At 50.3% G+C, this 18,406-nt stretch overlaps 1 protein-coding gene across 2 annotated transcripts in view; it reads left to right on the forward strand.

The window, feature by feature from the left end:
• kcnh5b (potassium voltage-gated channel, subfamily H (eag-related), member 5b) overlaps positions 1-18,406 on the forward strand; it is a 49,464-nt gene that overhangs the window by 10,000 nt on the left and 21,058 nt on the right. For both annotated transcript variants that reach the window (XM_078089195.1, XM_078089194.1), the window contains exons 6-11: positions 829-1,221; positions 5,776-5,933; positions 6,380-6,651; positions 16,700-16,899; positions 17,493-17,552; positions 17,881-18,073. In XM_078089195.1, coding sequence (XP_077945321.1) covers positions 829-1,221; positions 5,776-5,933; positions 6,380-6,651; positions 16,700-16,899; positions 17,493-17,552; positions 17,881-18,073 — 1,276 coding nt within the window. The remainder of the gene's footprint in view (positions 1-828; positions 1,222-5,775; positions 5,934-6,379; positions 6,652-16,699; positions 16,900-17,492; positions 17,553-17,880; positions 18,074-18,406) is intronic.

An 18,406-nucleotide genomic window follows, 5' to 3' on the forward strand; every position in this document is an offset into this window, starting at 1 on the left:
ATTTTCTCTCATTTCGAGCCAAATTGATTCATTATGCAGTTTTGTCACACAGAGTTTTTAGAGAGCAGCAAAAGAGACGAATAGAAGAAAATCACATTTTTAATAAACTTTTCTATTTTCCTATTCTTTCTCTAGACACACACACACACACACACACACACACACACACACACACACACCGAGCAGCAGTAGGTAAACTGTCCCCAGACGGACACTCGAGGTTCTGTCTTTCTTTCTCTTTCTGTTTCATCATCTTCACATGATTTCATTTCATCTCCCCAGTATTTCCTTCCACTCTGATTCCATTTGCCTTTTCAAAAAATAGTGATTCTGGTGAAATGTAGAGAATATTCTCAGACTTCAAACAAATATAACTGACTATTATAAATATAACGGTGCAGGAGCACATGTGAATTAATTGAAAATTGCTTGTTTCACCGCTTCTTCAACGCAGCATGATGTTCAGTGGTCCATTTACAGTCAAACAGACCATAAAGGGGGGATGCTTCAGGGCGGGGCTACACGCTGATTGACAGGTCACTAACAGACCATAAAGGGCGGGAAGCTTTTTGGTCCACAAACTAACGAGTGACGTCATGACGACCGAGTCTACTTATTGTACTCTACTTATTCTTATGTACTTAACAGCTGGAAAGAGTGTCGCCACCTTCATGTACTTTGAATCCTCTTCATCATTTTATTGGAGTGATTTTATTTAGAGCAGGACTTTCATTATCAAGTTAAAACAACTACATATATAAAATGCTTTTGTTGCTCCGTCAGTTGATTGATTTTCAGCCAACGTTCTCCCTTCTGTTGCTCCTCCAGGTTTTGCAGCTGAACTCCGACATCCTCCCGCAGTACAAGCAGGAGGCCCCCAAGACGCCCCCCCACATCATCCTCCACTACTGCACCTTCAAGACCACCTGGGACTGGGTGATCCTCATCCTCACCTTCTACACGGCCATCATGGTGCCCTACAACGTCTCCTTCAAGACCAAGCAGAACAACATCGTGTGGCTGGTGCTGGACAGCGTGGTGGACGTCATCTTCCTGGTGGACATCGTCCTCAACTTCCACACCACCTTCGTGGGGCCCGGCGGCGAGGTCATCTCCGACCCCAAGCTCATCCGCATGAACTACCTGAAGACGTGGTTCGTCATCGACCTGCTGTCCTGCCTCCCGTACGACATCATCAACGCCTTCGAGAACGTCGACGAGGTACGCGGGCTGTTTTCTGGTTGTCTTTCGTTCACGCTGTGATTGGCTGAGGTTCTGTAATGACTTCAGGCTCCATGAAGGTTCATCTGAATGGAAGTGATCCGTGGAGGTGGGCTTTCTGATGGCAGCTGAAGGGCTTAAGAGGTCACGGCGTCGCAGGGTGGAGCTCCTTATGGGATGAAGCGCTGGAGGACTTCATGTGCTCCGTGAAGCTCCTCCCTGGAGGTCAACAGCTGGTTCAATTAAAAGCAAAAGATGTTAATTCTGTTACAGAACCGTGAGTCCGATCTCAATGCGGCGTGAACAACATCTGCAGAGTGCGGCGATGTATTTCTAATTATTGCCGATGTATTCAGACCAGAGGTCAGATACCGGATCACGTGGGTCTTACTGGTGGATCTGCTGCTTTCGTGGTCGTTGACCGGCGATTCTTTCACGTGTTACATGTTCCCATGAGGCTCAAAGCTGCTGCTCACCTGTTTGACTCTTTGTGAGACACAACAACAGCTGATACGCTCATTAAGTTTGCTGATTAATAATTGATAGTGTTCTGTTTTTAGCTCAGGCTCAGATGACGGAGGCCACTTTGCCAGTGAAAGAGGGAAAGTAATTAGTGTTTCTAACTATCAGCGGATCTTACTGTTCAATATACAAATATTGAAATATTTTTAAAGTTCCCTCATTCTCGGGTCCTGTGGGTGAATTTAAACCTGCTGGCTTGCAGGATTGAGTCGGAGGAATCAGACGCTCTGAGTATTTTTCATGCCCATTTACACCCACTAACCACCCGTCAATACGGCACCAAGTCCATTAAAGGTGATTTTCCACTTGAATCCCCACCAAATGAATTGGATGAAGGCCTGAGTGGAAGGACCCGTCTATTGAATGTGAAATGAGATCGTGGTATTTGTACTCTTTGCCTATGTGTACTTTTCTTGTGTCTCCTCATGTTGAGCTTCAGGTGTCTCTCCTCATGTTTGGCTTCAGGTGTCTCCTCATGTTTGGCTTCAGGTGTCTCCCCATGTTTGGCTTCAGGTGTCTCATGTTGGGCTGCAGGTGTCTCCTCAGGTTGGGCTTCAGGTGTCTCTCCTCATGTTGGGCTTCAGGTGTCTCTCCTCATGTTGGGCTTCAGGTGTCTCCTCATGTTGGGCTGCAGGTCTCTCCTCATGTTGGGCTTCAGGTGTCTCCTCATGTTGGGCTGCAGGTCTCTCCTCATGTTGGGCTTCAGGTGTCTCCTCATGTTGGGCTGCAGGTGTCTCTCCTCATGTTGGGCTGCAGGTGTCTCTCCTCATGTTTGGCTGCAGGTGTCTCCTCATGTTGGGCTGCAGGTGTCTCCTCATGTTGGGCTTCAGGTGTCTCCTCATGTTGGGCTGCAGGTCTCTCCTCATGTTGGGCTTCAGGTGTCTCCTCATGTTGGGCTGCAGGTCTCTCCTCATGTTGGGCTTCAGGTGTCTCCTCATGTTGGGCTGCAGGTGTCTCTCCTCATGTTGGGCTGCAGCTGTCTCTCCTCATGTTTGGCTGCAGGTGTCTCCTCATGTTGGGCTGCAGGTGTCTCCTCAGGTTGGGCTTCAGGTGTCTCTCCTCATGTTGGGCTTCAGGTGTCTCTCCTCATGTTGGGCTTCAGGTGTCTCTCCTCATGTTGGGCTGCAGGTGTCTCCCCATGTTGGGCTGCAGGTGTCTCCTCATGTTGGGCTTCAGGTGTCTCCTCATGTTGGGCTTCAGGTGTCTCCTCATGTTGGGCTTCAGGTGTCTCCTCATGTTGGGCTTCAGGTGTCTCCTCATGTTGGGCTGCAGGTGTCTCCTCATGTTGGGCTGCAGGTGTCTCTCCTCATGTTGGGCTGCAGGTGTCTCTCCTCATGTTTGGCTGCAGGTGTCTCCTCATGTTGGTCTTACATCCGGCTGGGAGGTTTATTTGGAAAACTTTGTCCTTCTGTAGATCAACGTGATGACCGACTTTATAACCGACATTCAGGTGCGTTAACTGACGAATTGGACGATGTGGATCCCGTCTTTACAGTCCACAGGTCTCAGATATTAGGATGTTGAATAAAAGCTGTAGGTCAAGTAGAAGTTGTGCAAACACACAGGCGTCCTCCAGGTGAACGAATGTCTCTGATTCTTCCTGCTGTTGATATTTAGATGTTTTATTTTGGAGACGACGCCTACACGGGTCAGCGCGTCGGGTGCACAGAGGTGCTGTGGGAAGTGAGTTGGAGTTGGGGGTGGGGGTGAGGAGGGGGTGGGAGGGGGTCCCGAAGCCACCCGCTGTCACAGTGGAGCCCGGCAGCTCACAACGGGGGGGGGAGGGGGGTCTGCAGGCGCCGCGGCGCCTTAGAAAAGGTCTCCTCCGGCCTGACCTTTGCCGCGTGGCGTGCATGTAGCCGGGCTGACAGCCTGGAGGAGGCTGTGCACCGTGGAGGGGGGCAGGAGGGGGCGATGCAAACACTCTGCATGTTAGTAGTCGGGGGGGGGGGGGGGGCGAAGGTAGATGATGTGTTTTTGCAACCTAAAGTGACACATGGGGGCGGAGCTAAGTGCAACCGGCATTTTCTTCCTAGTGGCGGGAGAAGCCGGCTGCACGTAGCGTGGTGATGGAGAAGGCCGGCGGCTCGGTCACCACCAGACTGAAAGGCGGCTGTGAGGCTCCAGTTGTTGAGTTATTGAGCTTCTTGAACGTTACACAAAGGAACCGTTGTTTTTGAATACCACGGGTCTAATTGCCACTTCATTTCCTCCTTCGTTAACGTTGTGAACGATGGAAAAGGTCAACGAGGGAAGGTGAAGTGGTGAAAGTGAGGACACCTCTTCACGATAGTTTCCGTCATTTCTAAACAAAATGCTATTGAGCCAAATGTGCGTCTTCATCCGTGTTGCTCCGCCGCACGGCCGCTTCGTTTGGATTCACACACGTGAGCCGGGAGCCCGTCTAGGTCCCGGGGGGGTCGGTCGGGGGGGCTTTGAAGAGTTGGGGGGGCGCGCTGGGTTTGTGGCGTTAGAGGAAGGACTGTTTCAGGAGTTTGAGCTGAGGCGACGGTGCGTTCAAGTCCTCCTCTGTCTCTGGTAAAAAAACAGACTCGGGTTGAGATGAAGTGCAAAAGGAGAGCAGACTTTTACTCTCCTCCTCCGTACGGGAATATAAAATACTGTGTTTGAAAGGCGATTGTCACACATCTCTCCACTTCTGGGAGCTGTAGTTTTAATTGAAAGAGTTCCTCTGTGTGTGGAACGTCAGCGGAGAGAAGGAAGTTCAAGAAGACGGAGCTGCTGAAGCTGAAGGAGGTCTGACGTGGAACAGGGGCGATGGAGAGGCCGAGCCTCAGGATGGGAGAGCTGTTGCATAACATCGTAGCCTCCGTCCTTACGTGACCTCTTTCCTCTACTTGTCTCTGCATGCTCCAAAGGAAGAAACGTCCTTATTGTCCTGTTTAACAATTCTCTCATAGCCGTCACACGCTCTGTCCTGTGTGTCTCAATATGAGCGTGGGGAAATATTGGGGAGACATTGGGGAGACATTGGGGAGACATTGGACAGACATTGGACAGACGTTGGGGAGACGTTGGGGAGACGTTGGGGAGACGCTGGGGAGATATTAGGGAGATATTGGACAGACATTGGACAGACGTTGGGGAGACGTTGGGGAGACGTTGGGGAGACATTGGGGAGATATTGGGGAGACATTGGGGAGACATTGGGGAGATATTGGGGAGACGTTGGGGAGACGCTGTGGAGACATTGGGGAGATATTAGGGAGATATTGGACAGACATTGGGGAGACGTTGGGGAGACGCTAGGGAGACATTGGGGAGATATTAGGGAGATATTAGGGAGATATTAGGGAGATATTGGACAGACATTGGGGAGACGTTGGGGAGACGCTGGGGAGACATTGGGGAGATATTAGGGAGATATTAGGGAGATATTAGGGAGATATTGGACAGACATTGGGGTGACGTTGGGGAGACGTTGGGGAGATATTGGCTCCACTAGATGTCGAACAGGGTGAGGGTGGAGCCTTGAGAAGCGTCGACGTCTCACATATAATGATAACATGTTATATATTGAAACCACGAGGACCTTTTCTTGTTTCCTCTCGAGCGCACACATCTGTACCACACAAAGTGTCGCTTATAAATCACCGTGATGCTGCGAGTGTTTGCATTCTGAGCCACACTTCAATATTAAATTACCTCTAAATGACATTTTGTCAAAGTTTTACAAATATTAAGAAATGTACTTGAACTTAAATACTTCAATTCTGAAAAAGTGTGCATCGGGAAAGTAAACTAAATCAAGCTTCTGGTGTGGATGAAAACACCTTTATACTTACACTATACTGTGTGTGTGTGTGTGTGTGTGTGTGTGTGTGTGTGTGTGTGTGTGTGTGTGTGTGTGTATTGAAATGTACCTGTTGATGTTTGGAGGCCCTGAAACAAGCTGATGGAGGTTTTATTCCTTCACCGGGTGACAGTTTGACTTTTCTCCTCAGTGTCCTTCAGTGTTCGATGGCCTTTAAGCTGTTTCCCCCCCTTTCTCCCCCTCCCTTCCCCCTCCAGGGCATGAGCAGTCTGTTCAGCTCCCTGAAGGTGGTGCGCCTGCTGCGTCTGGGCCGGGTGGCCCGGAAGCTGGACCACTACCTGGAGTACGGCGCGGCGGTCCTGGTGCTGCTGGTGTGCGTGTTCGGGCTGGTGGCTCACTGGCTCGCCTGCATCTGGTAAACTGCTTTTTAACTCGCGGTACCTAATTAAACGCCAGCTGATGTTTAGACACATTTCTGCTCCGTTTAAGGTCACACTTCTACCTTAATTTAATATCTCCAGAGCTGCATGGACTTTTCCTGCTTGGATGAAAGTGAGAAGTTCATAAGTGAGTTGCCCCGATGACTGAATATGAGCCTCATTAGACCTTTAAGTGATGTTGTGCTCCTGCATACGTGATTCCTGGATTTAATGATGAAGACATTATATTTAGTGTATTAATGTTAAGGATTTGTGCATTAACAACGAAGCATCACATGTCTTTAAGGGGCATTTTGTCCCGTGTTGCACAGTAGAAGAAAAGCAGAACTACCAGCAAGAACAAAACGAACCAGGAAGGTGAAGAAGATGCTGAACGGATCTCAGGGTTCCTCATCTTGATGTGAGACGCTGTCCTCAACAGGTACAGCATCGGCGACTACGAGGTCATCGACGAGGCCACCAACACCATCAATGTGGACAGCTGGCTCTACCACCTGGCCCTCAGCATCGGCTCGCCGTACCGATACAACGCCAGCGGCACGGGCCGGTGGGAGGGCGGCCCCGGCAAGGACTCCCTGTACATCACCTCGCTGTATTTCACCATGACCAGCCTGACCACCATCGGCTTCGGCAACATCGCGCCCTCCAGCGACGGGGAGAAGATCTTCTCCGTGGCCATGATGATGGTGGGATGTGAGTAATTTGTTTCTAGTCTCACAGACCTGCAGCCGATGAAAGCTGCAGAAAGCTGCGACGTGTGTGATCAATGCCATGCGGTTAATGCGGGGAATCGTCCGGACTGATGAAGGAGCGACTTCTTCATGCTGGACACAAAGTGAGGAAACCATTGGTACATATCGTGTGCGCACAAATGTGGGTGGATTTGATCTCATATTCATTTAGAATGGATGAAAAGTGAACTGTGCAGACACAGAGGAACACACAACTCTTTGCAGGTGAAACTCTTTGTGTTGGTCCCCGGTGATGAACGATTCCCCCGCTGCACCCTGGGGCGTCGCAGGAGAACCGACTACAGAGGAGGGCGATGTTTGCATCTCTTCTTTGAACTGGTTTCTCCAAAAGATCCAGCAATTAGTCCTCGGATGTGTGCCGGTGTGTGCGTGTTGCACGCGGTGTGTGCGTGTTGCTGCTGTCTTCTCGTGGTTAAAGATCTTTGAAAGGGGAGAAGAAGGCAAATAATCCCCATGCTGATGGTTGTGTTTGTTCTGTTCTACGGATCTATTGGTTCATCCGTCTTTAAGGATCAAACCTTGCAGCTGTGTGGAGAGATTGGTTGTGTTTTGCTGTCTGGGCCCGAAGCAGCTCGTGTAACAGCGTGTTTGTGCTGTCAGGGAATCAATGATTAAAATCTGTGCTCAGAAGACTTATTTCACCAAGTCGTTCTCCTGGAAGCTGTGACGGAGGAACCGAGGCGGCATGTGGATCCGTCGGTGTCGAGGTTGAACAGACGCAGACAGGAAGTGGAGCGGATGGCGAGTGAAGTCGGTGAATCTGTGCGCCGGGTTTTCTTCCTTCGGGCCGAAGCCGCTGCGCATAATAATCCATAATTCAGCGGGTTCTTTAAGCTCGAGCGCTCACGAGGTCTCGTCGTGTAGAACGGCGCTCGCGTGGAACCTCTGGATGAGCTGTTTCCTGCTCAATGATGCAGGACGTGTATCAGGAATAAATAGTGGATGTGATAAAAGTACAACATAGCAGAAGCAGTTTGTGGTACTACCACTACTCTCTGTAGTATTTCATATCTTCCTGTGATTCTCCGGCGTCTGAAGCGTTTAGCAGGAAACAGCAGCTCCTCTCGGCCAGCGTTCAGCGCGACAGACGCTCGGGGAGCCGGCGGACCTCGTTCTGGCCGCCGCGGCGTTTCTGTGTCTTTGTTTCGGTCCAATGCGGCGGGGGAGAGCGGGGGGAAGAGGGGGGGGGGGCAAGCCAGTACCTCCGCGGGCCGTCCTCCCTATTGTTTGTTCCTGGCATGAAAACAATCCAGAGACGTGATGTCTTCTTCTTCCACCTCTTCCTCCTCTTCTTCGGCCCAGCGTCTCGTGTGCAGCGCCGTGATGTCACGCAGACGCTGAGCATCCATTTTCGTTTCCACGCGTATGAACGCAGGAGTGATGAGTTTTTGCATCATGGAGAGGAATGATTATTCAGTATCACTAACTGGAAATATTACAGCTGTGCTAATGGGTATTAAATATTAAACTGCTGCTTTTGTTTTTAGCGCCGGCTGTGACTTTAATGCGTAATTCATCATCATTCAAATAAATAATATTAATAAGTAACACATCCAAATTGGCACGTTATGTCTTTAGTTACGGGTTTTTACAGTAATTCATCAGGTTGTTGATAAGTTCTGGTCTTGTGATGCTGAATGACGCTGTGATGGGAACCTGCAGGTGTAAGACGTCACTTCTTTTATCTAGAAACAAACCATGTCCTTTGATGGGTGGAAGTCAAGGCCTTTTTTCTTCTTTTTTAGCTGTTTTATAGAAAAACAAAGTTTACCTTGACTTGGCGAAGCTGTTGATTCGTCTGGATCCGTCAGCAAATTCCACTGATTGATTGATGCCGCTTGCAGACAACACGTCCTCATCAGGTCATCGGGGCGTTTCTTCTCAAAAATGTCCTTTTTATTGACGTTCAGGACTAAACGGGTTAAAGGTTTATACAAATGTTTGGGATGGCGAATAACGTATAATCGACCCAGACTGAACCACACTTACATGCTGTTAGTGGGGGAGGATCTGCCCCCCCCCCCCCCCCCCCCATGTCTCACCCCTCGTTGTCACCGGCGGTTCTGGATTAATGGACCACTTGGACCCGAATGGCTCCTGTGAACACGCGGCGTTAAGTTCTGAGGGAAACGCCGTCACGCACAACGCCCACGCAATCACTCAGAGACACACGCTCCAGAAATACACACAAGCACATCAGCACACACACACACACACACACACACACAGTGCACCGAACAAACAAAAACACAAATACACACAAAGCTCAAAATACACCCGATACACAAACGCACAATGTGCCAGACACACACACACAGTGCACCTGCAGAACTACACACATGTGAACACACGGTTCTCTCGCACAATTGCACACGTTTAATTACACACCGCTCCAGCTCATTAACACACAGCAGTTAATGTATAGAAGCATAAAGAGCCATTAGCGTAACCATCACCAGTTAATTGTTTCTAATTACCTACGAGCATTAGCATTAGCATTAGCATTAGCATGTAGCATTAGCATCCCCATCCAGCCGAAAGTGTGTGAATCCCTTCATGCAGGTTCGGTCTAATTGCCTGAGGGAGAAGACTCTTTTCCTGAACTCGACCCGCTTTTCTTTTCTCACTTAAGAAAAGAAACAAACGAGGTTGTGGAAGGTTCTGCCGGCTACAGGAGGGGGGGTGTGGAGGTACTTTAACGGGACAGCTGGATCGGGTGAGCCGGGTCAAAACCACTCGAGATGCTCTGCAGAGCCGACTGGTGCAACACGAGAACAAGAGGCGTGAAGAGCGAACCCCGGAATCCGCTGCTTTTGAGCTCCATAGATTCTCACAGCGGGAAACATTTTGTATGTTTACTATGAAATGATTCATTATTTAAGTGTTTCTCAATAATCTCCTTGACCTAACAAGTATTTTTGTTTCTTTAGACTAAGTTGTGACGACGGAAGTTTATTTTGAAAAGACTGAAGCAGCAGATGTTTTTTATAGGGAGCAATAGAAGCGTTGTTTGATGTATTATTTGATATCATATCTTATTAAATATTATAGACGATACAATCTGATGGGAAATCTTAAAAACACAACTTTCATACCCGCCGCCAAACGAAAACCTCACAGTAAAAGTAGGATGAGGCGGCGTGAGACGGGGGGGGGATTTACCGAGAAAACGAGGCTCACTTGAAAGGCGGCATCTCGCGGTGCATCATGGGAAACACCTGGGCTCGGGAGGCTCTGCACCCGGCGAGGCGGAAGGATGGGGACGATTTGGCCGGCGGCCCCCCGGCTTCACGGCCCTGCGTGCTAAGCCGAAGAGACTTACCAGACCCAGCGTGGGGCGGGAGGGAGGAAGAAGGGAGGACGGGTGAGGGGGAGGCGTATTTATCTGACCTTAACCCCTCCCCCCCGATGCTAGAAGCACCTCCTGCAGCCGGGGAGCTGCTCCCACACAACGGCCAACACCAGTTTGGGTTTCACTGAGTGGATGGAAGTCCTCCTCCCCCCCCCCACACCCCCCCCCCCCACTCCACCGCAGCATCCTTCATCCAAAGAAAGGGGGAGACAGCGAAGGAGGGGAGGAGAAAATGATGTTGAGAGGAAGGGGTGGAGATGTGTAGCTGACGGGGTGAAAATGAAGAAAATATAAGTTGGGAAGGAAGGAAGCAGCAGGGTGTCGTTCTCCCCTCTGGCTCCCGGGTAAGATGCACTTATTAGATTAGTTTGGAGGGAGGAGGAGAGGAGGAGGAGGAGAGGGGAGGAGAGGAGGAAAGGGGAGGAGGAGAGGAGAGGGGGAGGAGGAGGGGAGGAGGAGAGGAGGAGAGGAGGAAAGGGGAGGAGGAGATTAGAGAGGGAGGAGGAGGGGAGGAGAGGAGAGGAGAGGAGGGGAGGAGAGGAGAGGAGGGGAGGGGAGGAGAGGAGGGGAGGGGAGGAGAGGAGAGGAAGAGGAGAGGAGGAGGGGAGGGGAGGGGAGAGGAGGAGAGGAGAGGAAGGGAGGAGAGGAGGAGAGGGGAGGAGAGGAGGGGGAGGAGGAGGAGGAGGAGGAGGAGAGGAGAGGATTTCTGTGTGTGTGGTCTCTCTCTCTCTCTCTCTCTCTCTCTCTCTCTCTCTCTCTCTGTGTCTCTCGTTCCTCTGACAGCAGCAACGAGGCGATTAGTCCACTAATCCATAAAAATCCATCTTGCTCTCTCACTGTTTCTCTTCCATCATAATCTGGCTTCCTGTCTTATTTTTCTCTCCCCCCACGTTCTTCTTCTCCGAGGTGTTCCCTCACTCGTCATCACGTTGTGCTTTTCAGCACTAAGTAGCATCGATGCTCAAGCGGCTCCCTGATCGCATCCAACATTTCTCCTCCTCTTCCTCCTTCGACGAGTCTCTCTATTAAAATTCTGTCTTTACTGTTTAATACATATTTACAAATGTTAAGCTCCAGTAAACGGAATTCAGATCATTAAAATAGAAGCAAACACATTTCTCAGGAGTAACACCACCTGAGCACAGGAGGAAGTGTGTGCTGCTCATTAGTGCATGTGTGTGTAGTCGTGATCGGCATTGTGTGCACGTTTGGCTTGAATGTAAAATTTATTTAGTTCAGGTGTAGTAAGTTGATCTTTTTCTACATACTTTAAATTCCCTTTACTTGATTTACAGGAATGATGGTGCTCTTTCAGAGTATAATTTGTTTGTTATTTTTATTGTGTGTTTTAACAATACACACTTTTCAAGTTTCCACGTTTTCCAGGATTCACTTCCTCCTTGGAGAGGCCCTCTAAGCATGGTGGCCATCTAGCGTAGCAGCTCTCTAGCATGGCGGCCCTCTAGCATAGCAGCTCTCTAGCATGGTGGCCATCTAGCGTAGCAGCTCTCTAGCATGGTGGCCATCTAGCGTAGCAGCTCTCTAGCATGGTGGCCATCTAGCGTAGTAGCTCTCTAGCATGGCGGCCCTCTAGCATGGCGGCCCTCTAGCATGGCGGCCCTCTAGCATAGCAGCTCTCTAGCATGGCGGCCCTCTAGCATGGCGGCCCTCTAGCATGGCGGCTCTCTAGCATAGAGGCTTTCTAGCATGGCGGCCCTCTAGCATGAAGGCCCACTAGCATGGCGGCTCTCTAGCATGGCGGCCCTTTAGCATGGAGGCCCTCTAGCATGGCAGCTCTCTAGCATGGCGACTCACTAGCATGCCGGCCCACTAGCATGGCGGCTCTCTAGCATGGCGACCCACTAGCATGGCAGCTCTCTAGCATGGCGGCCCACTAGCATGGCAGCTCTCTAGCATGGCAGCTCTCTAGCATGGCGGCTCTCTAGCATGGCAGCTCTCTAGCATGGCGACCCACTAGCATGGCAGCTCTCTAGCATGGCAACCCACTAGCATGGCAGCTCTCTAGCATGGCAACCCACTAGCATGGCGGCTCTCTAGCATGGCGGCACTCTAGCATGGCGGCTCTCTAGCATGGCGGCCCACTAGCATGGCGGCTCTCTAGCCTGGCAGCCCTCTAGCATAGAGGCTCACTTGCATAGCGGCTCTCTAGCATAGAGGCTCACTAGCATAGCGGCTCTCTAGCATAGCGGCTCTTTAGCATAGAGGCTCACTAGCATAGCTGCTCACTAGCATAGCGGCTCTCTAGCATAGCTTCCTGCCTCGTTGATGGACATCTCAGCACTGGCTTAATTAAGCAGAGTGACATTTGCTTTTCAAATCAAGACTCCAGTCCAGAGATCCCAGTCGCGGTGACCTTCTGTCTTGCTTGTTGGTTTCATCTCACTCCGTTGTCCTCTCGCGTGCTTTGATACTGTGACTTAGTCTCTCTGTCCTCTGGAGGTTTTATTACCGGTCACAGCCTCATAGTCTTCTCCTCGGCGTCTTTGGAAAGTCACGGCGGGACCGGTAACAGAGCGCTGAACGCGGCGGAGGGCCGGCACCTCGGCGCCATGAATAATGGATGTGATTTTTATTTCCTGCTTTCCTCGCAGTGTGTTCACCACAAGGTCTTTTGAGGCGGGTGCACGGCGAGCACGGGGTCTGGTCGCCCAGACGACGCGAGATGTTTGGGCTGCATCTGGTGGAAGAAAAGGGGCTTTAAGAGAACCCGGGGGGACAGATGTGCGGGGGGGGGACAGATGTGCAGGGCGACTCGAGGGTCTCCGTTCTTTACCCTCAGCCGGCCACGTTGTTGACATGGCAACCGTAGAAAAAGAGCGAGAGGTCCTTCCATTGACTCCGTGGAGTGAGACCTCGTTCCTCCTGGTGGAAGCATCTCGACGTCAGTGAGAAGAACGTTTTCGTAGAATTCCAAGAGAGACGAGTCCTTTCAGCGATCGCACCCTCTTGTGCTCGAGTCGCTGAGCGTTAACAGGAATCCATCGGCATACTTCTGGACGTACGCACACTGCAGCAGCTTCTGTGTCAGCTGGAAAATGACATTAATGAAGACAAAACTGTAGTTAAAAAAAGGAAGTGGCAGCTTGTGGCGCGTCAGCAGGAAAAGTCTCTCTGCAGGTTCGTCGTGAACAAAGTTTGTCGGTGCAGAGAGGAGGTCACATGAGGAGGCCTCCTTCTTCTTCACGGGGTCACGCTGCTGCAGCAAACTAGACAAGTGCAGGAATAAGTTTATTTTTGAACGCCTGTGGACGGACGCTCACCGTCGTCATGGAAACGCCAATAAAGGAATGTTGTCTGGTCATATGGTGTCAATACCTCCAGTAGAGTGAATAGGGGTGTTTGTGTGTGTGATGAGCATTGATGTAAATATATAGATATATTTACATCTGCGTGTGTGTGTGTGTGTCTAAGAGAATATTGAAGCACATTCGTTTCGGCGTGCCGAGGTGCCAGAATGCTTTTAGTGGGAAAAAGAAGGATGGAAAAACATTACCAGTGATGAATTTCACAATCGGAGCTCGGCCATAAATAATGAATATCAGTTTCATCTATTTTACGCGTGCTTGGTAAATCACACGGGGAGTGGTGTGTGTGTGTGTGTGTGTGTGTGTGTGTGTGTGTGTGTGTGTGTGTGTGTGTGTGTGTGTGTGTTTGTGTGTGTGTGTGTGCATAGTGATTCACTCCCCATTTCCCATAATTATCGCCAGTCATAATCTCGGTGGAGCTCTTTCATTTCTGCTCCTCCATCCTCCTCCAGTGAAAAGCTTCCAAAGGAGCAAATCGCTCCTTTTCTTATTGTAATTTATTTTTTAAAATTTCTGCTGCTGTGATTTGCGGCACTCTGCGCGTGTGCATGTGTGTGTGTGTGTGTGTGTGTGTGTGCGCGTGTGTGTGTGTGCGGCCTGGCTGGCGTCGAGGATAATTGAATGGAGCCGGTGCGATGGAGCGCTCCTCCTCCAGCATCACAGCCTGCTCCACCCTCCACAGAGACGAGGGGGGGTGTGATGCCCCCAGCTGTTGAGAGTGTCTGCGGCGGGCGTCACCCGACGCGGCGCTCCGTACTTTGAGAGACCTTCACCCTGCAGACCCAGGTCTCGGTCCCGTGTGAAACCAAAGGTCAAAGGTCACTTTTCATGTGTTTGAACACATGTTCATTTTAAATGTTATTCAGAAACAATAATTCGTTCCATCTCACTTCCTCATTCAGTTTGCTGTCCGTCATCACAAAGCAGAACCCATTACTAACAATCGTAAAACCTACCGCGTGACATCACTTCCTGCTTGAGAGGCAGTGTTTAATGGCTGACCTGTAAACAGTGTTGGGGGGCTGCGACCGGAGGGTGTGGAGACTCCTGCTCATCACTACGCATTTTACAGGCGCCTTTTGGTGGACCGGCGTGGCGTTGGACTGAGGGGGGGCGGCGGCGTGCGATGTGTCAGCGAGCAGCCGATGGACAGACAGAATGTCAAAATAGTCAAACGCTGCTCACATTTTATGAACCACAAGACATTTTTGCTCCATGAATGATTTCAGACTTTCTGCTTCTTTCACTTTCGCAAATCTGATCAGAAGCCCAAAATCCTCCAAAATCCCAGCAGGTTCTTTGATGACGACTCAGCAAGTTAACATCAACTTTTACACTAAAGACACATTTTCAGAATTACTGAAACGTGTTTTCTGTACTTTTCTGCTTTTAAAAGTTGATCCATAGCAATCTATAAATAGAAATATAGATCATGTATATAGATATATATACACACAGTATCTCTGTCAATAGGACGTGAACCAGGACATTTCCCGGGTCGGACGGAGACGATCTGACTCTGGACCTCTGAGCCGTACTGACTGGTCTTTGGGGGGGGGTGGGGGGGGGGGTGAAAGGGGGGGTGGAGGGGGGCTGTCGAGTTTCTGCTTGTCTCTGCGTGTCAGATCGTCTTGATGGATATTTTTTTGGGGGGGGGACAGCATGTCTCCGTCTCTCCTCCTGACTGACACATTTCTGTGTCAAACACCCTCTGATCAGCTAAACTAAACTTAACCAGCTGCTTATTTAGTTACTTGTTGTTTGGGTTGAAATAACTAGAGTTATGTGAGAAATCAGCGTTGGGTCGTCCTATGCCCCCCCCCCCCCCCCCCCGCCGCTGTAATAAATATGAGGAAATAAAGCTCTTCATCTGCTCCTCGTCTTCACCATCACACCCTGGGGGGGGGGGGGGGGGGGGGGACATGAGTCCTATTTAAATAAACATGTCACATTGCAAATATCTATTGAAATGACGGCTTCGAACTGCAGCCTGAGGGCTTGAATGAACTATAATATATATATGTATATATATATATATATATATATGTGTATATATATGTATATATATGTATATAATATATATTTGTAACTAACAGTCTCCAGGTTGCTTTATCCTCTGTTGTGTGCTGGTCATGATTAATTATGTATGTTGACTCATGAAGGTGATGAAGATGATGATGATGATGATGATGACGTGTAACAACTTGACAAAAGGATCCAGTTTTTCATCCACTTCCCTTTAAGTCCATTTACACCCTCAGCTGTCAATCAACACTCCATCCGTCCTCCATGTCGAGTCTGATATTCTATTTGTTGTGAACAGAGCAAACCCAGCTGCCTCTGTGAGGGGGGCCGGGGGGGCCGGGGGGGGGGGGGTCACTCTATTCGAGGTGCTGACTTAAGCGTCGTTGTTTCTTTATAACTCCACACTCTTGTTAGAGGACCGAAACAAGTGAAACTTCCTCCGTCTCACCTGGATAAATGAACCGAGAGTTTGAACCCGACGACTTCAAAGAGAGACCCCCCCCCCCCCCCCCCCCCCCGCCCCCCCCAACCGTAACGCTGAGGTGGCACCACGGTGTCCAATTAGCAGTCCTGTGTTTGGAGGCGAGAGCTGTGTCTCTGAGCTTCGAGCTCCACATCGGGGGAGTCAAGTCAGAGTGCTTCTCCACCAGCTGACAGGGTCCTGGAAACGTCCTGGAAGGTCCTGGAAGGTCTGTCAGACGAGCTGGATGGACGAACAAAGCTCAACAGGGACTTTTCCCCAGCAGACCCGAGTTCGTGTCCCCTGTCAACGTTGACTTATTGCAGCGCCGTTTTCCAAACAAGATGTGAATTTGTCTGAAGCCTCCAAGCACCATGAACACGTGATGTTTTGAATCTGAGTGATCTCATGTTCCATGAGGACCTCCGGGATCGTTTCCGACTTGGGTGATCCAAACATTTTGAAGCGTAGACGAATGGTTCATCAAAAGCTTGTCTGGAAGACGACACTGAGGTAGGAGAGCTGCTCTACGGCCGGTTCCTTTGGTTCCTCCACCTTCTATCAGCATTAAAGTCACAAAAACTGCACCTCTGGTCACATGGGGCAGATCTATATGGACCATGTGCTTTAACAGATTCATGTTTCACAGAGATGCAAAAAGCAAACTGCCGATTAGAGAATCCGGGGCCTCTGGGGGAGTGAGAGAGGAAGTGAGGGAAAAGGTTTAAACCGAAGGCACAACAGATAAAATGTGGAATCGAAATGACGTGTGTGTGTGTGTGTGTGTGTGTGTGTGTTCGTCCCTCCCCTCCGTCCTCCTCTCCAGCTCTGCTCTACGCCACCATCTTTGGAAACGTGACCACCATCTTCCAGCAGATGTACGCCAACACCAACCGCTACCACGAGATGCTCAACAACGTGCGGGACTTCCTGAAGCTCTACCAGGTCCCCAAGGGGCTCAGCGAGAGGGTGATGGACTACATCGTCTCCACCTGGTCCATGTCCAAAGGCATCGACACGGAGAAGGTGAGAGGTCACAGGTCACGCTGAGGTGCTGTTGGCTGGTTGGCGCCGTCCTTCTATCACCTTTGAGCTCCTGAGCCTCTTTCTTTCCCCAACAACGACCCTTTTCCCAGTTTTCCCTGAGATAATTATGCCCTCTTGGAGAGACGCAAGCCGATGCCGCCTCGCCGCCGCGGCCCAATTAGCGCGTGTGTTCCGTCACTTTTACACACGGTCAGCTGTTTGTGCGAGTACACACCCAACAGCAGAGCGACTAAAACCCCCCCACATTAAGTAGAGCAGAGGCCACGTTGTAACAGCGTTGTGCTTTGATGCTGCCGAGGCTTCCAGGTGATTCCTTCTCCGCCCGCTCGCCTTCCTTCACCTTTAATTGGGCAGTTTGTGTTGTTGTGTTTTACCTAAAGTCTGCAGTTAATTGGCTGGTTCTCTGAATTCATGTAATGAGCTGCACGAAGCGATTTACAGACGATAATGACAGCAGCGAGGCTGGGGGGGGCGGGGTCACAGACATCATCATCATCATCACCTGCTCAAGCTTCTTCATCTCGCCGACCAGCCCGACCTTCATCGAGCGCTTGTGTCCCTCCGTTGCGCAGGTCCTGTCCATCTGTCCCAAAGACATGCGCGCCGACATCTGTGTCCACCTCAACAGGAAGGTGCGTAACCATGGTTTCCTTAAAGGCACAGCGCCGCGCCGCGGGCGGCGTGAGCTCTGTGCGTGTTTGTAGGGAGGAGAGGAGGAGGTGAGTAGTGACGAACCACCACATTTAAACAAAAAGACCTTTCCAAAGTTCTGAATTCACATCTTTAGACGTTCTTTTAGGAGCCGAAAGCAAAACGGTGGCAAGCGAATCTTTTTAAAAGTAGCAGATTAGTTGAAACCAGATCTTTTTTTTTGTACCTCCGTTGGTCCGTCGGAAGAACTGAATGTCAAACTCCCGCCGGGTGTCGTTCTGACCCCCGTTTCATCCGCCGTCCTCTCAGGTGTTCAACGAGCATCCCGCCTTCCGGCTCGCCAGCGACGGCTGCCTGCGCTCGCTGGCGGTGGAGTTCCAGACCACCCACTGCGCCCCCGGCGACCTCATCTTCCACGCCGGCGAGAGCGTGGACACGCTGTGCTTCGTCGTGTCGGGGTCGCTGGAGGTCATCCAGGACGACGAGGTCATCGCCATCTTGGGTGAATATGAAGCAAAGGAGAAATAACCAATAAAACTCTTTTCTGACAGATTTGACGACAACAAGCTGCTTTTTTCCAGCTGTTGGACGAACTAGCTGAATATTTGACCTCCATATCACCTGAAAGAAGGAAAACCTGTCGAGTTGTTTCTCTCTGGTTGTTGTTGGTGACTCATTTTTTACACTTTCATGATTTTTTTTGAAGGGTTTTCAAACCCTTTTCAGGTCAGAAAACCTTAATTTCAAATCCCCGCCGGCTCTGATTGGTTTGACAAAGTCAAGCCTCCTGCAGCTGGATGAAACATCTGTCTCAGTTCATCTACAGTACCAGTCA

This window comes from Gasterosteus aculeatus, chromosome 15, assembly GCF_964276395.1.
Source record: "Gasterosteus aculeatus chromosome 15, fGasAcu3.hap1.1, whole genome shotgun sequence".
Lineage (NCBI taxonomy): Eukaryota > Metazoa > Chordata > Actinopteri > Perciformes > Gasterosteidae > Gasterosteus > Gasterosteus aculeatus.